The sequence below is a fragment of the Rhea pennata genome, chromosome 14 (genome assembly GCF_028389875.1).
Source record: "Rhea pennata isolate bPtePen1 chromosome 14, bPtePen1.pri, whole genome shotgun sequence".
In the NCBI taxonomy this organism is placed as follows: domain Eukaryota; kingdom Metazoa; phylum Chordata; class Aves; order Rheiformes; family Rheidae; genus Rhea; species Rhea pennata.
In genome coordinates, this window is record NC_084676.1 from 3,739,832 (window position 1) to 3,761,120 (window position 21,289).

Sequence of the window (21,289 nt, forward strand, 5' to 3'; positions counted from 1 at the left end):
TTCACCTCTGCCTTTCTTCCCCACTCAAAGGGCAAAGTAAACTGGTTTAACATCCTGAAAGGAGTAAAGATGATGAGGTATTAGTTATTGCACTAGTGCAGAGTTTGCCTCTCCACTCCAAGTGCAGGCCTTTTAACATCAACTACAGATTATTCCATCCTGCACAACGTATAATCTTTACAGATGTAAGTAGTCACTCCAAAAAACTTACGGAGAATTTTGCCTCTATTCCATTTTTACAGAATATAAATTCCTGAAAATCTCACTACAAAACCACAAAGACAACAAGGAGAGACAGACCTCCATAACACACTTCCTGAGGGTCCCACTGAATTCCCCCAAAGGAGACCCACTGCCTTCAAAGCAACAGATCACTGATAACTTAATCTGCCAGGTGTGTCCTGAGAGCTGGTGTTGAAAGACAGGCACAGAATCACAGAGTCACTTAGGTGGGTAAGGATCTCCAGAGGTCATCTGGTTCAACCCTTGACTCAAGGAGGATCATCAGGGTCAGAGACCATCACTCCTTAGCTGGGCTCCAGCTCCCCTGCAATGGGTTTCTCTCCCCAGGAAAGCCAACGTCTTCACGTGTGGCGCACTAAGAGCGGGTTGCAGCAGGAGCCCACTGCCCACACGTGTGTCCCAGCCCTGGGCAGGCCCCCACGGTTCCTGCACCCAATGTCCGTGGAGCTGCGATGATTCACACTTGCTAAATACCTCTCCAACACCCATTAATACACACTCTGCATTACAGTCCCCACCCGCACAGCTCCTTCCTTCCATTACCATCATGACTGTCTCCAATATTTTGCTCTGGAGGTCGAAGCTTCCTCCCCCTTCCCCACACACACCTCCCTGCGTGCCTCCACCCTGCCGTTGTGGGCTGGTAGCAGCAGTGCTCCCGCGTTGCTGATTTTTGCTGCTGCTATCTACACTAGCTGCATTACAGCTATTATATGTCTGCACCTTCTGTACCTACGCTTCTGCCTGCAGCATACACATCACGTTTAAAAAAAAAAAAAAAAAAAAAAAAAAAAAAAGAACGAACCCTTTTAGCATGCCAGACCTGATAACTCTAAGCATCCTGACTCATCCATCCAACTGCACTCACACATGCTGCAGGAAGAAGGCTTTGTCCCACCATCTACCGTAAAGGGCACCTCATTTCAGAGGCAACATATTTAGCATCTTCTAATTAGGATCTCAGCTTCTTCTTGTGCCCATGCAGGTCTAATAGCTCTGGCACTGTGGGCTTGGTACAGCCCTAGAAAATCCTGGCATAGCCCAAAACAGGTTACAGCAATGGTACCAGCCAAGTGTTCACCCAAACTCATTATATTTGCAAGAACAGCCAACGCTTCCAGCTAGAAACAGCAGCGCAGTTTCTTGGCAATGCCTTTTAGCTCCCTCCTCCAGCCCTCCCAGCTGGATCAATTTATCCAGCGACTACAAAGCTCTTAGGTTTACTTGTTAGCACCCCCAAATTAGTAGGTGTAAAGTCAATATCCTTTTCTTATTTGCCTCCTAACTTGCTGCCAGTTAAAAACTTAGCTTGAAAAAAACTGTTAAAAATGCAGATGCAGAAGCAAATTAAATAAAGGTAAGCATCACCGCTGATCAAATGTCACACAAAGACTAGGAGGCTGGGCTAACCACGCAGCACCCAACTATTATCACAGGCTAAAACTTAACAGCTTTGATTTGCCTCCCACTGGCTAAAAAGGTTTGAAATGCAAGGTCTTATCAAAGGTGCAAGACGCATGATGAACGGGAGGCACTGCTGGGCGCTTAATCTCCTTTCAGTCTCACGCAGGAGGCTCAGGAATGGCTCTACAGATGTCAGTGGAGTTTCAAGAGTGCAGGCAAGACGAAAATCGGGCCTCAGCTGTAACAGAGAGTCTGGTGATCCCTCTGGCTCCATGGAACCAGCAGAAATATTATTTTGGTTTATGCTAAAGGGATCATGAGGTAGAGATGCTTAGCTGGTCAAATCTAGGACACCACCACTGACACCAACAGGACAAGAGCAGCTTGCAGCCACTAAGGATTTTTCCTTCCGCCTCGACACAGTATGTTAGCTGAAACTAGGAAATCGGAACACCCCTCAGACCACTTTTTTATCCATCGCTACAAAAATGAGCAACGGTAATAATGGCGTTTGCACTGAGGTTTCCCCTCACGCCCATGCCACATGGTGGGAGCCGTGGACACAACACATGCCTCACGACTGTCCCTGGCCAAGTGTTGACGCCATTTGTACACGTCTTCTCCACTTTTTAGACTTCTCTGGCACGTATATGCTGTCCTGTTCTTAGCTCTCCCCTGCTGCTTCTCCACAGTGTGGGGTCTTCACCACTTCCAATGGTTGCAGCCAATTATCCCCTGCTGCTAGAACCCCCATCACCACTTGATTGCCAGCTTCCACTCCCACTTACTCTTGAAAAGCAGTTGAGAACAAAGGGCATAAACCAAACCATAGCAGCCACACCAACATGAAGCCAAGTGTGTTTTGCCTACCATATGCTCAAACAGCAACCAGAAAACATCTTGGCTTGCATCGTCATCTTTCAAGGCACAATATCCACTCCTCCTCCATCGCACAAGCCCTGCTCTCTGATCGAGAACAGAAGCAGCTAAGCAGCAGGAGAGAATAAGGACTCATTTACACTGTGCTACCTGGGACCAGATCCTTCCAGCCAAAACAGCTGCCATCCAGTTGTTAACTATGGGAAACTGCTTATTGGACAAGACCCAATTCATTACAGATGCAGAAGGCAAGGTCTCGGCAGATGGCAGGTTTTTTTCCTATTGCTTTGGTTAGAAAGGCGCATTTTTGGCAGCTGCAGATGCAAAGGAGGAGAAGGCCTTCTTGCATGCATTCATCTCACTTCTGAGATGCAAAGACAAAAAAAAAAAAAAAAAATCAGAGAGCTGCTGCCCAGAGAGTCTTCCAACGCAATCACTCCAGGTAGCCTAAATGAAGAGCTTCTCTGTCAGCAAAAACGTATGGATTTTCTGTTTCGGGTATTCTAAAAATACTGAAAATTTATTACGGACAAAGTGTGTACTGTTGCTGCATGGTTCATTAAGACGGACGCTCACACCGTACAAGCCATGCTACCGCTTCCCTCCAAGCCCAATGCCCCTTTCCTTCCTCACGCACAGTGAGAAAAAGACGGATTTTTTTACTGGGCCTTCTCGTTCCCTCTCCTTCTAGCATGCCTTCCCTTTCTCGTGAACGCTCAGGAGACCGCAGACGCTCTACATGTGTTCTCCTCAGCATCCGACTGGCAGGCAGTCTGGAAAATGCCAGTATTGGAACGGCCTGAATTCAGCGGTTTCTGAATGCTGATCGGACACTATTTCGTTCAAGCCACAGATAGTCATTTTTGGGGGGTATTTTCAGCTCCCTTTTTGGACTCTTCCAGATTTCCAAGCGTCACGCGTCAGCAATTTCTCCTCTTCAGAACTTCTTACTTTTCACCTTTCTGCCCAGACTAAAGCTCTCTGCAGTTTTAGTAGGGCACCGGTCTCTTCCCTTCTCTTCCAGACGGCCACGCGATATTACTGGCTTTGTTAATATTTGCTGTGCTCCACCTCGCAGCTGCGGAAATTCCTAACTATCTGTTTTTTAAAAAAGCTGAAGTAAAATCTTATGCAATTGAAGTGCCTTGCTTTTTTATATATATATATATATATATATACACACACACACACACATATAAACATATATATATATATACACCCACACATATATATATAGCCTAGCACCTTTCCTGGAGAAATCCAAATCTGAAAACAGGGATGATCTCACAGCACCTAAAACCACCAATTAATTAGTTCTGACCAAGCTGCTGATAGGGTCCTCCGTTATCACCCTCTCTTTAGCATCTCACCATTTGTAATGTTTTTACCCTGGCAGTACACCTATGTTGCAACTCCCATTTCAGAAATGAGGAATGGACCCACAAGGAGTGAAGAGGGAGGAAGAAATTCATACCACGGCACTCTACATAAGGAGCAAGGGTCCTTTGCTTGCCACTGCCCAAAGGGTCTAGCCCCAGCGTCTCATCAGCTAACTTGGGGAGAGCGAAGCAGGGGAGATGCTCCAGCTGAGCGCCTGGGCTGCCACCACTGGCGTAAATCTCCAGCAAAGAAAGCTGCTGAGTTTAGGTGTCTCAGACTGCAGCCTAGCAAGCTGTACATGTTATCTTCCGGCAGAAATGTGGGGTTTTTCACATCAAATTCTGAATTTCCCAACTTGTCTTCAATTCTTTTGACGCAAACCCATTTTGCCTGTGAAATTTGTAGTAATACAGGAGGAGAGGGGAAAAAGCATAACAAAAAATTAATTAGAATGTTCTTAACGCAGCTATTGACGTTTTTCATTTCCTCCAAACTGCATTTCCTTCAAAGGACAAATCTCAGTGGCCACTTGCTAGCCCACGTTAATGCATGCAGAAGGCAAAGAAGCAAATTACTACAAGAGATTTGTTTAAAATGTTTTCCTGTTCCCCCTCCATTGAAAGTTATTTAAAAAAGCCTTTCAGAAATGCTGGGTAACCTATTCAAGACACTTATAATAGTGTCCCAAGAACCAGCTCAAATTCGTGACTATCCAAATGATGAGCTACGGGAAAACCTCAGATACCACAATAAAAGGTTTGATAATAGACATGAAAATAAAACAACTAGAAAAAACTTGAGACTCTCTCAGCACTTGTGCATAAAACTGCTCATGGTCTAGAAATATATTTCGGATTATGCAAACTTCTTTTAGAACTTCATTATCTCCCCATAACCACAAGGGAGTTCCCACGTATAAACTCTGCATAAAAGTAATTTTTGTACTAATATAGACAATGTGTTTCCAGAATCGCAGAAGAGACAGGGAACCCTCAACTTTGTTTCTGTGTTATTTCATCACAGCCAGGGAAGAACATTTAGCAAAGCAGCTGCTCAAGCTTCATGGGAAAAAAGCGTAATCACAGCAAGGCAGGAACAGATAATATCACATTGACCTGTCTTCAGGGTCTGGCATTCACATTTTCATAAAGTGCCTGGGAAGATAAATCACTATACTAATAATATTTGTATTGATTATCTAAACTGAAGCAGCAATCGACTCCATTGTCTCACTTCCTCTTAAATTGCTCACAGATGGGATCCTATTTCCTATTCTGCATTTCTAATGGGAACACTTAAATCACAGCATAGAATTATATACACACACAAACTGTTAACAAAAACCCTCTTATGACTTGCATGAAAATAAAGATTTTTCATTTTGTAGCTCAGTTTCCACTCCACATAGAAATTAAAAATGACAAATTATCAACAGACCTCTAAATTACTCCTCGTTATTTCGGGGTACCTAATATTTACTGACAGGCAGGCCTACATTTTCCAAATCACGACCAGTGATTGAGGGGACATTAATTTCAGACAAAGAGTTAAAAGGTGACTGGGGGTTTTGTTTTTGTTTTTTTTTCCTAAAAATCCAAGTCTCTGAGATAGCTCAAGGTCCAGAAGTAAGGAAATCAAAACTCACTTTACTGTCAGGAGGAAAAATGAAGAACCGCTTTTGCTACATGGGCTAGCAGAGGTACTTATACAAAACAGGGTCTGCAGAGACAACTGAACTTCAGGTGTGAAACTGGTCTCGGTGGGAGTTTGGAGTAGCAGGCATCAAAAACAAAGGTTTAGGAATTTAGCAAAAAAAATATATTGTTTGAAATAGGTTGTTCATAAAGCAAAAAGCAAATGGTTATTTTTCCCAAACTTCTCATCTTGTCTAAGCAGAGCTTCTCCTACGTTGGCACAAACACAGAATACAGAAGAAGAAGAAAAAAAAAAGTCTTGAATGTACAGATGGTTTGTATAAGACGATTACAACATATTTTCAAATGGCTGCTGAACCTTTCAGAGCCAACGCTAAGGTGGTGGTAACGGAGCCTCCTCGCCAAGCCGGGAATCGGGGAGGTCCAGCTCCAGCCTCGCTGCCAGCGGCTCGACAAAGCACCGCGCCGCCTTGCAGGGAAGGCTCTGCCACTGGCCGATTGCGCTGCCCAAATGAGAAGGGGAGACGTTAAAAAAAATAATAATAAAGCGATCAGGGGATGTTGGGCAAGAAGAAACAAAAACGAGACAACACAGCAGCTGGACAGCGAAGGCTTGCCTGGCCCAGGCCAATCACCGGCCCCATATGACTGTACAGCTGCCATGGTGAATGATCATCGCTTACGCTGAGGTCAGCTCTGCCCCCGGGCTAAGTAAGTGAAAATAAATGGTTTAGAAGATAAAAGGTCTTTTAAAAAAAATTATTTGTCTTGTTGTCACGTCAAAACTGTAATGGGAAGAGACTGGAGGCAGCAATACGTAGCTTAAATAGGAAACAGCCATCCCAATGTTTCAGCTGAATAAATTACAAAGCAGATCACAGTTCATTCTGGGTACTTTGCTGATCTGCCCTGGGTCAGACAGGCTCTTTTGCACATACCTGGTTCCTGGGAAGAAAAGCAATTTCCGAACATCATGCTTGTGGAAATATGTCTAATACTTAACTAGTCCTAGTCACTACTTGGGATGTATCTCCTGACTTTCTCACAGGTTAATTCTGTGCCTTCCAGCCACAATGAGACAGTTTTTCTTCTTGCTCTTCCCAGGGGGCTCAAAATTGATTTTAACTATTCTAGGAAGGGAAAGGGTTAATCAGTTTTCCCAAGGCAGCTTGCTGTTAAGGTGCCAGAAATGCTGAGGGGAAAGAATGACTTGCTAAAGATGGGACAATGGCACTGGTATTTTGCATTTGTTTCCAGGCTTTGAGATAGAACAAATGGGAGTCATTAGTGAAATGAGTTTAGGGAGTTCTAAATTAGCTGTCAGGCTGCCAAACCCAAAGAAGTGCTATGTCAGCTCATTAATTCTGGAGAGCACAGGATTACCCGAACCTAGGAAGGAATCCTGCAAAATTTAGAGTCAATTAAAGGAGGCTATTTTGCTATAATAATATTTTCCACACGTATTACACCTCCTCATGGAACAGAGCCCACTTCTACCGCAAATGAAATCTCCAGCGGGATGGAGTGTGGCTGATGTCTAGACAGCTGCAATGTGCCCGACATGGGCCTGTCCACTGGCATCTGTGGGATGCTCCAGCTAGAAGGGAAGGGGGGGGGGGACAGCAAGCTGCTGAGCACCTCATCCAGCCTGGGGTGGCCAAGGAAGGAGGCACTGGCCTCTCCAAGCTCTGCGCTACCTCCGAAAGTTTGCAGGAGGAATTTGTATGCCAGGTGCATCCCTCAGAGCTAGAGACATGCCTACCTGCAAAAGCACTTCTGTGGCGGGTGCAATGCCAGTGCTGAGGAATGGCCAGGATGCGCTTTCACGATAAGCGAAGGCAAAGGCTGGCATCACACGTGCACAGCTTCTCCTCAGCTTGCTTCCCTCTTCGGTCTACCTGAGCCCAGATTTGTTCACACTCTGTCAGCAAACACATGCTCTGTTAACCTCTGCGAGGCTCCTCTCTTTGGAACATGTGCCAAGTCCTGAGCTCAAACCCACTGAATTTGGTTGGAATTTTTTGAAAACACTTGGCCAGCTTGGGGACGGGTCCTCCAGGAGGCTGGAAATGCTGGTGGCTGAAGGGAGGCTGCATATGAGAGTTATCGCACCTGCACGCTGTGCCCCTGGCCAGGGGTAACTTAAAACAAGCTGCTTACATTATAGACCAGGAGGTCTGGACTCAAGAACAGGGTTTTTTCTTAATTGGAACAGACTAGGTCAATGCTGTACTTCGGGCCAAAATACCAGCAGCGATAACCCTCAACAGCTAATAACCTAATAACCGTATCCCATCCTTAGGTATTCCCACGCAATCTCCTCACTGCGGATAAAACTTAACTCCGCAGAGCGGCCAGCACAAAACACCCCTCGCGTCCTCCGTACAGCTCTGCTCACGGCTACCGTGTCACGCTGCCCCCCAGGACTACAGCGGGCAGGGACACTTTAAAACAAAAAATCACATGGCTCTGAAATACAAATGAGGCAAAAAAAAAAAAAAATGCCTTCACCCAACCAAGGGAGCTCGGTCTCACCAAGTGAACCGGATACAAAGATAGTGAACAAACAGGATAGAATGTCTTCTGCCTTTTGTGAAATGAAAATAAATGAAAGGATCTAAGGTTTCAGGTCACTGATCCCTCTCTTCCCTATCTGTACCATTTATCGGAGGTAGAAAATAAAGGTTCCAGGTCCTTTTCTTTTTTCTGTCAAGCTTTTTAATAGTTGTTTTTTCTCCTTCCCCCTTTCATTTTCTGAATGAAAGAACCACTTAGAAACCTGTAAAGTAATAATAAGCTTATAACAGGAATACTGTTTTTCTGGGCCAGTGAAAACTCTTTCTGAATAGGCTGAAGACATTAAAGTAAAAATGCAATCGGTAAACAGATCAATCTTTTAATTAGTTTATAGTCTGTTAAGAGATAATATTTTGCTCACATAGATCGCCTGTTATCTAAAGATCTCAGAGCACTTTAGGAACATCAATTAACCCTTAAAAAAAAACAACCATGGGAGATAGGTAAGTGTATTTAGATTAATTAGTGTTTCTGTGAGCAGCAGGCATTATTATTAGATTTAATTTAGTCCAATAATTGACTTATCTGTTAATGGATTCTAATTCATCTGAGAAGGGATCAAATCCATCTGATTAAAAGGATTACATCGATGCAATTAATTCTATTAACTGACTTAATTTGCCATTTAATAATTTGACACATGGGGCCAGATCTTGGCCAAGAAATAGGGCATAAACCAAAAATTACATACCAGAATTATTATGCCAGTAAAACTAACATACTTCAGAGCAGGCGTTTTTCTTTGCACATGGAACTTGCAGGGCCAGATGAAGCATTCAAGGGGCTTCCTCCAGCTGGATTGCTCCAGGTTCTGCACTGTCTCAGCTCTTTTGCTGAGCCTGGCTGGCTGGTCTTTTCGCTGTACTCATGATGGTGCCTGGAAACCAGCAATTCCCTGCCTCAGATTTGTCACTTCCCTTCTTTTCTGGGCATTCTCTTCAATCAAGAGGTGAGAAGTTTTACAGAGTCGATAAAAGCTTGCAATAAAACTAGCCAATTTTCCCGGTCTTCAAAGGCAGCGTATCCCTCACCCACCAGCCATTTGGAAGCTGTATATGTGCACAAGAAAAGATCACCTATTCACTTGGACACTCTGTTCTTTAACCGGTTGCATATGGATGGGGGCAAGGGGAAAAAGGAGCTAAAATAGCTCGCCCATCCCTAGGACTGGGCGGTGCTCACGGCTTTGCCATGCTGAAGCAGTGAGTCCTGTTGGTGGTGGCACGCTCAGGAACACTTGTTCTGTCTCACAGCTTTCCAGTTTGGCACGTTTTTCCATTGCCCACACTTGTGCCCGATCAGCTACAGCTCTCGCCTTGGACTGCAGAGCAGGTGTCCAGCACGACCGCTCTGCCAGGCCCTGCCTGCCACCGTACCACGGCTCAGCACGTGGCAGGCAGGAATATTCAGGGCTGGAGCCAGCCTACCTTCCAGTTTCACCTCCACCTCCTCCCACATCCGCTGCCTTTTCTCAGACACTGGCTCTTGCTCGTCCTCCCCAACCTTTCACTGGAGTGAGGTGTGATCTCTGTAATGCTGATAACATCGTTTCACCTCCACTATTATCCCTCCTTTTAGTGGGGACAGGGTTAAGAGTGGAGAAGCTGTGGGAGATGGCATCATCGCCAAGGGCAGTGTAGCCAAGAAAAGAACTGGGATTTGGGCACTCCCAAATGCTAAGCCTAGCTCCTACTCACTGTGCCAACTTGGAGACAGCAAAGGAGGAAAGAGAGAAAGGGCAGTAGCAAAAACAGCCATCTGCTGCACAAGAGGAAAGGTGTCCTGCTCCCGAGGCAGATCTGACCAGCGACACTGAGATTTGGATCAAAAGTTCGCAACTGTTCATATCCCCAGACCTGATTTAAGCCTCTCTCTGGTCTTGATCAAAGGTTGCTCCATAATAATGCCTCTGGGGGAGGGGTTCCCGGCACATAATGAATCCTGTGTCATTGCCTTTGTATCCAGTTTTGGCTGTAACACAGATGGTTCTCACTTCAGTAACTCTGACATCTCTCCCCCCTTCATTATCACAGCCAGGAGCTCTGCATGGTCACATCCTGGACCTCCAGGCCCCACCTCACTGTCTCCCCGATTATCATGCTCTAAGTGTTCCTGTGCCAAGCAAGATGATGAACAGATTTCCATAACCTTTCAGCATGGCTAGCAACAAGAAGGCTTTGCAGCTTGACACATCAAGGAGTTTTATTAGTGCAGCGGGGGAGGGAGGAGCAGAGGTGTTAGCAAATGGACTCAACGTTTGGAGCACTTTGGGTTATTAGAAGGCTGCTGGCAACCAGAAGCGGAGAGGATTTGGTGGCAAGTAGCAGTGCATGCACTGGGGAGCTCCTCAGATTGAAAATCTAAGGCTCTACAATTGTGCAGCTTTTCTACTGGCCACGAGCACTCTCCTGCGCGAGGATTTGTTGTTCAGACACAATTGCATATGTATGAAGGGGACAAGATGGGCTTTGACACATAAATTAGCACTTGTCAGCTGCTTACGGGCACACTTCCCTGCTGCACCCCACTGTAAATGCTGCCGTCTTTTACGGAGAAGGAAACCACATCACGTTACCTGCCATTTACTGTGGGCAAAAGCATTTCCTGAGAAGCTAGCAGCTCACATGCAGTAGCTGGTTTGCACATCAAACCTGAGAGGATGAATGCAATAAAATTACACTATAATTATCAACCAAATGGTAGTACTTTCCGCTCCTGTTTTATCAGAAAATTTTGAAATGACGAAGGACAACATCAACGAGCCTTCAGGGCAGGGCTGCCTCTGAGCTGTAGGGTCACTTTACCAAGGCTGCTTACTCCAAGCAGCCTTGGAGGGTTCATTTCACCTGGCCCAACTCACCCTGTTCCTCTGCATAGGGTCACAGTGCCAGTAGTTGCCCCTCTGTGGTAGGCATGCACCATCCCTCATCCTGCTTGAAGTGTCCTCAGGGACTAACTGTTTTCAAATAAATGTTGACCTGCCCTTCATTGTACCCCGTTTCCACCTCCACCAGCACTGCGTGCAAAATCCGCGCCGTGCGGATGTGCGTTCTGGCCAACGCATACACATAAATTTCTGCAGCAACACAGGAACGCACAGGGCTGTTCATCCATAACAGAAAAAAGGAACAGTACTCAAAACAGAGGAAACCCTTCCAGCAGCGCTCGTTCAGGCCTAAGCCAAGCTGAGCAAAAGTATCTCTGCCAAAACGATCTCGAAACGTACCGGGGCTAAGGAGTTTGTTCACAATTCGGTCTCCCAGCAGCACTTCTATCATGTTGCTTATGTGCGAGTGCAGGTGAAAACAGCTGAACCCACCACTAGCCTACAAGCAGCTCAGTTATTTGTGTTTCAGCGGGACCCACACGCCCCGAGATTCAGCTCAAAGCTCCAAAGTCTGCTTCGTTTCAGCTCAAACTACGTATCCCTCCCCTGGAAATGAAGATAAGGGAATGCTTCATGCATGCATCAGACTGGATTCACCTAAACTCAGACCAAATTCCCAAGTCCCTAAGCCTGGGGCGAGAGTTCACGTTGAAAGAACTGCCCAAACCACCAGCTTTAGGATCATTTGTGAATCACATGAGACACGCGGTAAAGCCTACCTGTTGGGCAGAGAAAGGTTTTTCTCTTCAAACACCATCATACACTAATAAATTAGAGCATCATATTACTGTGGGAACCGTCTGCAGCAGGGAGATTGGGCTGACAGCCTGCTTTCACATAGCAAATCCCACGATCTAAATCCGAAAAGGTTTGGGTTTTTTTTTCTCCCCTCTTATCCTGCTTGTTATTGCTCATCTCGTTTTTCTTCCAAAAAGTTCTCAACCCACCATAGTGAATTAGAACTTCTGAACTAGAGTCTGGGGATCCCTGTAAGTATTCTTACCATATTTATCTCCATCTTCTCCTTTGGCGCTGATCCTCCTGCCTAGCACTTGGATGTGTTTCCCGCTTGTCCTGCTGTAGAGCTGATAGAGCCGAAGCTGCTTCCTGCTCACATCGTCCCTTGCTCGCGTTTGGTTCTCCACATGTATCCGAAAATCTACATTCTCCTCGGCAGCAAACATCTGAAAGCGGTAAGGGGAGAGACGAGAGAGAACAGGCTATGAAACAAAATAAGCATCTTGGATAGGAAGATTACACATCAACCTGCCAAAGGGCACATGGCACAACAGCACTTGAATTTGGCTGGCCTTCACTTGACAGCTGAGGCCACTGTATCAGGCACTCAAAATGTAATTCTACCTGGAGCTGGCTCTAGACAGCAAACCAAACCTTGATTTTAACAATAAAACTGTGGGGTTTTTTGTTTTGAGTCAAAACTTCTGCTCAGGCCTGCTTTGATTTAATCCTGGTCAGCCCAACTGTCCATAAATTAGACTCTCGTTTGCACATGCACAGCCTCTACCAGCGTAAAGGGAGTTAGGGGGTTGATGATTCAGTTCCAAAGAAAAGGCTTGTGCAGAATTTGTGTTTCACCTTCAGCAGCTACATTGCTTCCACGGGACTAGCTATTTATGCTGACATTAGCATCCTCAATTCAGAATATGCACGGGCATAAAATCTACTAAACTAAGGGTAATTTGTGCATGAGACACTCTTCAGCGGAACGTTTTAGCCAACTCTGCTTTTAAGCAAAGCCAGCTCGTTGCTGACAGTCTACTGCTGCATCTCTGTCCGCCCCAACGGGATCGCCACTCGGGGAGAGATCACTTGAGCGGCCGAGAGCACAATCAGCGCACGGAGCAAAGGAGCCGCTCGCAGCAGGGATCTGCTCTCTTGAGCCACTTCCCGTGTTTTTTCTGGCCTACAGATTAAATTAGCCTTAGTTAACTACAGCTTTAAAACACAACTAGAAAATTCCTCTGACACATCTGTCCTTCTCTAGAGATACTATTTCCAACCTGAACTTAATAGTTTCCCAAAAACCACTGATACAGCATTCCTGCTTCTGCTCCAGAGTCACCCCAGCTCACCCAAGGTGAGAGGACCTCACAACCAAGCGCCGGAGAAGGCCAGTCTGACCAGGAGGCTCTGCGGCACACATCCAAGGCACTTCATGTTCAATGCAGAAGCAGAGAAATCTCTCCATGATCTGAGAGCATTTGCGCCACTGTGCCCACACCACCCACACAAATCCTATGCATTAACAATGTTTTAGTGGCAGACTCCCTTCACGGGACAATAAATCATTCAGACACCAAAAGTGGCAAAGGATTATCGAGTAGCACGCACACACACACACGATTTCTTCACAATAGGCAATTTTTAACTTGACCAAGACAAATAATGTTCAAATTTTGATGAGCTCTAACACTGCATAAGATTTGTGAGTGAGAGATGAAATTCCCTGCAAAATAAGAATCACATGGGAGTTTAATGATGCCTAGGTTTGGGGCTGGCAAAGGAACAAAATTTACTCCTAGCAGACTTACTACTTTTAATACATTCCAGCTACGGCATTCTTCTCCTTCAGGCTTGGACACAACAATGTTCTGATATATTAGTGCGGGGATGAAGCCGGCAATGCAAATGAAAAAGGGTCAATAAATCCTCACTCGGGTCCACGCCAGCCTGAAACACACTGGAGCAAGTGGCCGCAATCCACAAAGCAGACCCACTTCAGCCTTCTGCGTCTGACATCTCATACCAGGGAATAGGTCTAAGCCAAACAGACAAATCCTCCCTGAAAGTCAAAACCTCCCAAGAACTTTTTAGCTTTTCCAATTATCGAGTAGACACAGTGATCAGCAGCAGGAAGAAAACTTCAGGCAGGCAATGCTGCTTAGCACCAGCCCTTCACTAAGCAACCCAAACAAAAACATTATATTCAACACGGTGGCAACAGCAATGAGGTTCACAGGGATGTTACAGGATCGTCTTTGCTGCCCTTATTAAATGCTGGGATTGTGCTATTTGAATCCTGCGTCCTAGGAAAGAAACCAATTTAAGTCTCTTATTTTACTGTCAGAAGTCAAAAGGAGATGGCAGGAGCTAACCACACAGGTGGCACAAAAGAAGGTTCAGGGAGCCACTGCATCCGAACAGACTTTCAAGGTGGCAAGAGAAGTGAAGGACGAGGACTCTGCGATTAATTGTAGCAATATTTCCCACTCTCTGGAAACAGCCCAGCAAGAAGCAGCCGTTCTAAGCTCGGGAAGCAAGAGCAGAAACAGCCCTCGCACCTTCCAGGACATCGCATGAGGTTAACGGCACTCCCAGCCTCCGCTTCAGCCCCGCTCCGCTCACCTTACTACATCCCAGTCACCGGAGCTCAGTCTGAGCAAAGCAAGCAGCATTTGCCTTTTAACACGAATAACATTAATTTTTTCTTCTTCCTACATCTATTCTTTGTTTTCCTTTCAAATAACATTGTTACAAAGGACGCAAAAGTACTAAAAATAGAGATGTTCAAATAATGTTGACAGTCTGCCTCATAGCCACAAAAGCAAGGCTATTTGCAGTAAAGATTCTGGCTCCATCATTTTAAGATTTAAAACAGATTTTAAATCAAGATGACGTCGGTACGTTGCTTTCACCACATGTTAATGAGTTTCACATTTTTCTAGGAAAAAACAAAACAGGTGGGATTGGAAGCAGGGGGAAGGGAAGGTTGGTTTGCTTTCTTGGAAACTTCCAATAGAGAAGACAATCTATTTTCCACAGCACGTTTTAATTGACTCTTTGCACAGAAACACCTTCAGGGCTGATCAGCTTCCCCAGATTTCTCCTCATGCTGTCTGATCTCCCGGGCTTCCTCCCAGCACCCTGATCTTCCCAAGCTGCATCCACGTGGCCAGTCCAAGTCCCAGCATTTAACATGAAATGCAGTAACTGTGAAGGACAACAGCCTTCGTCTTCAGCTCACTAAAGCAAACTCCTCCTTAAGAGCTAAGAAATGGGAAAGATTTCCCACTAGAACAGATCAGCTGTGGCCTAGCTGGGGTCAGAAAGGGACCGTGAGCCCCAGCAGCAGATCTGCCTGAGTACCTACCACTCCGTCACCTTGCCAGCAACAGACCCGGCTCTAAAATAGCTCTCGCAGGGGGAGAAATCCTGGAAGAGGAAGCTACAGTTGCAAGTGCCCTGCTTGCAGCTGAACTGTCCCCTGGACAAGAAGCCCTGGTCCAGAGAAGCACTGAAATCACCGGGATTTAGCTGTGTGCTTAAAGATAAGTACATGCTTAATCACTTTGTTGAAACAGGATGCTCTGCTGGAGCATGGCCAAAGTGAATTAGCTGTGCCAGCCTGGGTTGCATCTGGCCCACAGCAGAGAGTATCAATATTCTAAAATAAAATTTCATGCAGTGTTGATTTCCTAAGATAAAACCTATTTGATCGTTGCTGAAATCCACCCTCACAGTATCCCTGCCCTAAAGAGTGTACTCCCTCAAGCAGCTAACTTTACTGAGATAAGAAAGTCCATTTATATACACCGTAAGAGAGGCTCTCTTTCATAAATCTCAAAAAAATTAGTAACACATGCCTCCTGCGGTAACTGATCGCCAACACTCTCTCAGGAAGGTCACCTAAAACCAAGCCCATTCCCCCCCCCCCATATGTATTTCTGCAACAGTCACAACCACACAAGAACGAACACAGAAAAGTCTCTATCAAGTCCCAGCCACACTTAAGAACGTAAAAGCTTTAAGTTCTGTTTGCCGACGTAAAATGAAATCTTCCTTTTATCATTACTGTGTGCTACTACTGCATGTGAAAAACATTATATGCGAAATGACCACCTGTTCTTCTGACTTTTAATCTGAGCATCCAGGCAACGTGCCCTGTAACCACCGATCCTGCAAGACACGCGTACAAGCCAGTCTCGTGGAAATTTGCGGTTGCCTTTCCAATTCGCTTCAACAGACCATGGAACAGGCCCCGGGCCAAGCACCTGCACCTGCAAGAAATGGCTGATTCTGCCTCCTAGCTCCACCCGGAGAACGTGCCGTAGGAGACGCTCTCCAGAGATAGGAAAATGGTTCCTGTACTACTTTATCTCCTCCAGCATTTTGCTGGGATTTGGTACTGTATTTTGTGGTCTATTCTGCAAACCTACCCAGCTGGTGTTTGCCACTGTCTATGAAGGGCAACTTCAGCGTCTCGGAATAACTGCTCTCACATAACTCCATTTAATTCTCTGCCAACCGTTTATAGCCTACAAGACCTCAGCCATTAAAACAGAGAACGTCGGATTCATTTTTATTCTTCCTTTCTTTTCAAGTAGTTCCTTGTACAATTATTATTTATTTATCGCTACATCTTCCAGTAATAACATACGACCTACAAAGGCATACTAAAAATATGGCTCGCAATTAAATGTTTGTTCAAGGGGAAAAAAATAGCATTCCTTTTAGAAACAACCACCACCTCAAGCAACTGGTGTATCAAAAATGCTTCCCGAGAAGCACGTGCACTTCTGACCGTATGATGCTCTGTTGTCTCTCCACTTTGTTTCATCTGCTCAGTCATTCAAGGTGGGTGCGTTCAGCCCCAACTTCTCTTCAAACAATCACAGAAACTAGAAACAACATCTTATCTGCCTGCAGTCAGCCCACAATGGCAAATTTTCAAGAGCTTTTTTGCAGAATGACTTTCAAATAATGAATGGGTTTCATTTTAGATGGCTTTAAAATGATCCATTAATTTAAAGAATAACTATCATATTTGTAAAATCCCAGATGGAGGTCAAGGGAAAGAGAATTTTGCTGATGCAGCCTAAGGTTTCAGCATGAAGTAATCCAAGAAACGATCAGGAATTGCAAAAGTCTCTGACAGCAATACCGCGCTGTTGGTCCTACATAAGTTTATGCCACAACTCTGCACACACCAACGCACTGTTTTGAACTGCAAGTAATCAAAGCCCCGCCAAGGTCAAGGAAATCTTGATAGTGCCAAGCCATGTTTACGGTGTCTGGCTTTCAATCCAACCAACCTCTACACACGCTTCATTTTCTGTTTTTAGCTTTCCAGTAAAAGGCAATGTTAACGTGTTATTGTTCACATCACAAATTGTTACAGCCTTAGACATTCGGGGCCCACAGCATGACCAAATTAGCTAGAAGCTAGACTTCAGAATTTCCTGATTTTTTGCTATCATACCAAGTCTCCAAACCTCATCAGAGCACAAATCATATGTCATTCCCCAAATGGAACTAGAAATACAAAATCCCTCTCACCGAGGCCTTTCTGATTTCCAAAGATAAACAAATCGAGCAATTCAAAGTTCTTTCAATTCAAAACCCAATCTGATAAGCAGGAAATACTTATTACCTTTCAGCCATCAACCTAATGTTAATGATTTTCACCATGACCTTCTAAACACATGAAACTTAATAAGGTCAACAAGAGGATATCCAAGACAGATCTCTCTCCAGTTTGCCAAGGCAAGTAACAAACCACTTTGCTTCCTTGACTTTGGCAAAATTCCTCCATGCCAATTTACAAGATTTGCTAGCTCACTATTATAGTCATTTTTCAGACACAGAGTAAAACATAATGTATCCCTTATTGGCTGCTTTTTCTTCTTCACTGCATCTCAACTGCAAAGCCAACCCATAGCCAGGATATTATTAGGTTCAGGTTATACGGCCTCATTAAAAGCAAGACAGACGTGGATGTGCGCTGGTTTGACGTATTCACTTCTTTGTGCTTAGATGCCCATTTAGAAATGAACCTGACACAAAGCAGCTCCATATTCAGATGCACAGCAGGAACTCCAAGACAAGCAAGAGCGAGAGCTCTGAGTGGATTTCTATGCATTCAGCAGGAGAGAATCTATGGTGTGGCAGTGCCAGAATTGCACAAATTTAAGGAAATTTTTCAAAATAATAGAACTTCGTTTTCTTGTCTTACCGAATAATTTCTTCCTGCTGTCCACATAAAAATGAATTGTCCCTGAAAGATAATTGCCTCTAAAGGTAAGTTAGGCTCTCAGCCTTGGGAAACAGCCTTGGGAAACATCACCTTGAATGATGGCTATACAATCTCCAGGATGCACTGTACGAAAAGGGCAACACCATGCCTCACGAAAGAGGTCGCTCAACCCACAAAACCAGACACAAGACACCCAAACTCCACAAAAGACTCCTCCAACAGCATTTACAAATGATTTCCATTGAAGTGTTTTGTGTTTTGACCTTTTTGGTGGAAAAGCAAAAAATCATGTTGAAGTGGGAAAGTTCTATTCAAAATCCAGATGCCAAATGACTTTGCTGCACATGAGCTATACCACTCCACCGTGCGCTTCAGGAATTATGAATCATCTTTTGGCATCGCCTCCCTCAAAAGCTGTTTCAGAAACACATTCCATGAGACTTCCCGAAGCTCCCCCATGTCGACAGAGGCATGCAGCCGCGTGCTGCGACCACCCTGGCAAGTGGCCTCCTGCTAATGAAGCCCCAGCCCTTAACACACGTGGCGATCCCCTCCAAAACGGAACCCAGAGGAAGCTCATCGGCCACCTGGCTCCCTCGCTGCAGCATCACGGGGTAGCTCAGGCTGTCAGCCCTGCGTTTGGGTCATGTTGGACTCTGTCTGAAATCAAGTACACTTGGAATCTAATTTCTTTGACTTGAGCACTTTTAAGTTGCTGTAGTACATGAAATTCAATGATGCTCACTAAAGAAACCTCTTTGTTCAATGCTTTCTAAGTAAAACGCATTTAGAGATGGAGCTGAAAAGGAGATGGAAACAAGCTGATGAGGGGGTCAAGCGTGACTTTCCCTTTGGATTTCAGTAATGTTAAACAAGACCCCAAAAGAAGAACTTTCTAGGGTTTGGAAAAGGAGCCATACAGCTCAGCTAGGTGACATACACTTGGATCAAAAACCAGCTTTGCAAGTTGAGCCTCTTTTTCTCAGGGGAGCTGTCTGCCACATGAGAAGGGGAAGAATATTAAAACTCCATGGACAGCTTCAGAGCTTCAGGTCTTGTCCTCTCTGAATCTCACAGGCCTGCAGAAACATAGCTATCATTCATCAAACAGCCCAGCATTCTCACTGAGATCCCTCAGGACTCTCCAAGTCTCATACTACTCGACACCCAGTTCTTTAGACCAAAGCATCCTTCAACCCTCATACGACATGGGGCAATATTATCAAGGTTGGTATGAAAAACACAAGGAAGGTATGAGGTAGTGCCAAAAAAGTGAAACTTGAGAGAGGCTAAGAAACAAATTTTTTACAGCCATCTCTCTGAATATTTTGTCGTTTTCTACAGAAAGATGATGGCTACTTCAAGAAAAACAGATTTCTCCTTTTGATGATTGAATGACTCTTAGCTAGAACTGTGAAAACGTACTATTTGTTAGACAGTGGCATTTTAAACTTTTTCCACTAAGGGAAATAGTTCCATCAGGGGAAAAGCAGGATTTCAGTCTTGGTTACATCAATGGTTAAAAAAAAAAAAAAAAAAAAAAAAAAGTCAAACATACTCATGAAAACTGAGAAAGCTTAGAAGGTACCAGAGGGCTCACAGGACCAGGCATCTCTAGCCAGCACTGACTAGCTCTGTCCACTGCTTCAAAGCGCAGCAGCTCTTGGATTTTGCCCAAGTGCTGCAATGCAGTCCTCTTAAAACAGCACCCAGATCGCCATCCTCCACATCTTTACCTGTATCTGTCAGTCTCCCTTTCTCACTGATCCAAAACTAGGTCGCTGGCTGGAATCCAAGTCAAATTATCAATACAATTGCCAAGAACAACGGCAGCTCAGCAGTCCGCCCAGGCGAGCCCACGCTGCGGGCTTCGCCCTCTCCCTCCGCGGGAGCCGGCGTGGTGCAGGAGCACCACCGGGACGACGGCGAGCTGCCCTCTCATGGGACTAGCAGCACCAAAGAAACCTCCTTGCCAGTGGCACCAGTTCAGTAGTCAAGCTGTACAACCTCAGGGCATCTCAAATACATGGCTCAATGAAGCAAACATTGTCTCTTGCCACTAGATCTCTAGAAAGATTTAGTTCTCTGGAAACACAATTGAGAACTTTGTTCTTTTTCTTATTTTTCCTGAAGTTGTGATTTTTTTTTTTTTTAATTCAGGGCTAGTATTATTTTACTACAGCTGTCAAACAGGCAATAAGCAAGCCGGGCTTTTTCTTCCTCTTTCTTTCTTTCTTTTTAATGCTTGCTATCTCTCTATTACCTACTTCCTCCCTCCACAAAAATACCCCTGCAAAGCTTGATATTATTGAGTAGCTTTCAACCATGCACCACAGAGCCATGTATTCTCTGCCTTCATCTGGCCTTTGTTTCTAGGAATGAAATACCAATGTCTTAACAGTGTGACTTCATTTCACTACTTCATTCCAGTACTTGTTCTATTTCTATCCCACTGGGTCAAACTCACCTATTGTGAGACCTCACCGATTTCAATTACATCAGGGATTAATTTGTTCCATTGCGTTGAAGCAGTTAATACAATCCTTGCAGGCTCTAGATTAGAAAAGGCACGATCGAGACCTCCCTCGCAGGCAGTGTGTTTAACAGCAGAGTCTTGATCTTCATTTTGTTCCGTTTTTTTTTTCTTTGTGCCCCTTTGCCCCTCTTTTCACAACCTTCTCCTTCCTTTCTAAATTGCCATTATCAGAACTGGGTGGTCCTTCTGACTTCCACTGTTACTGGCAAAAAGTCGCCTTCCAGCAGCCTCTGCCCAATATTCGCAAGAGAGCCCAACCTACCGAAATAAGGTCAGCAGCATATGATCCCACCTGAAGCCACCAGACACTGCACAAACTTTAGCCAACGTTTTGCCTTCTGAAGCTCACAGGTGGCATTTGACTGGCGGCTTGCTCAGGTGGCCTCGTTTCCCCCCAGCACCGCTGCCCCCACTGCTGTTCCCACGTTTCTCTCTAAGCCACTACAGGGACTGACCACCTTGGCTCAAACAGCCTAATCCTGCCTCCTGCCACTTGCAAGAATTTTTGCCACTACAGAAACAACATGAAAATAACTTTAAGAGAACATTGACAACTTTAATTTGATAGTCTCTAGCAAACACTGACCCTAAAGTAGGACAAAAATGCATTTTTCTTCTGCTTCCTCTTACCGTCCCAACTTGTGCCAAGCCCGTGACATCAAAGAACTAAGTATTTATTTTCATACTGCGTGGGCAGCTGGACTCCTTCAGGAAATCTGGGCACAAGTAAGGAC

General features: G+C 45.0%; 1 protein-coding gene across 3 annotated transcripts in view; it reads right to left on the reverse strand.

The window, feature by feature from the left end:
• FGF18 (fibroblast growth factor 18) overlaps positions 1-21,289 on the reverse strand; it is an 87,828-nt gene that overhangs the window by 34,036 nt on the left and 32,503 nt on the right. For all 3 annotated transcript variants that reach the window (XM_062587292.1, XM_062587291.1, XM_062587290.1), the window contains one exon: positions 12,029-12,209. In XM_062587292.1, coding sequence (XP_062443276.1) covers positions 12,029-12,209 — 181 coding nt within the window. The remainder of the gene's footprint in view (positions 1-12,028; positions 12,210-21,289) is intronic.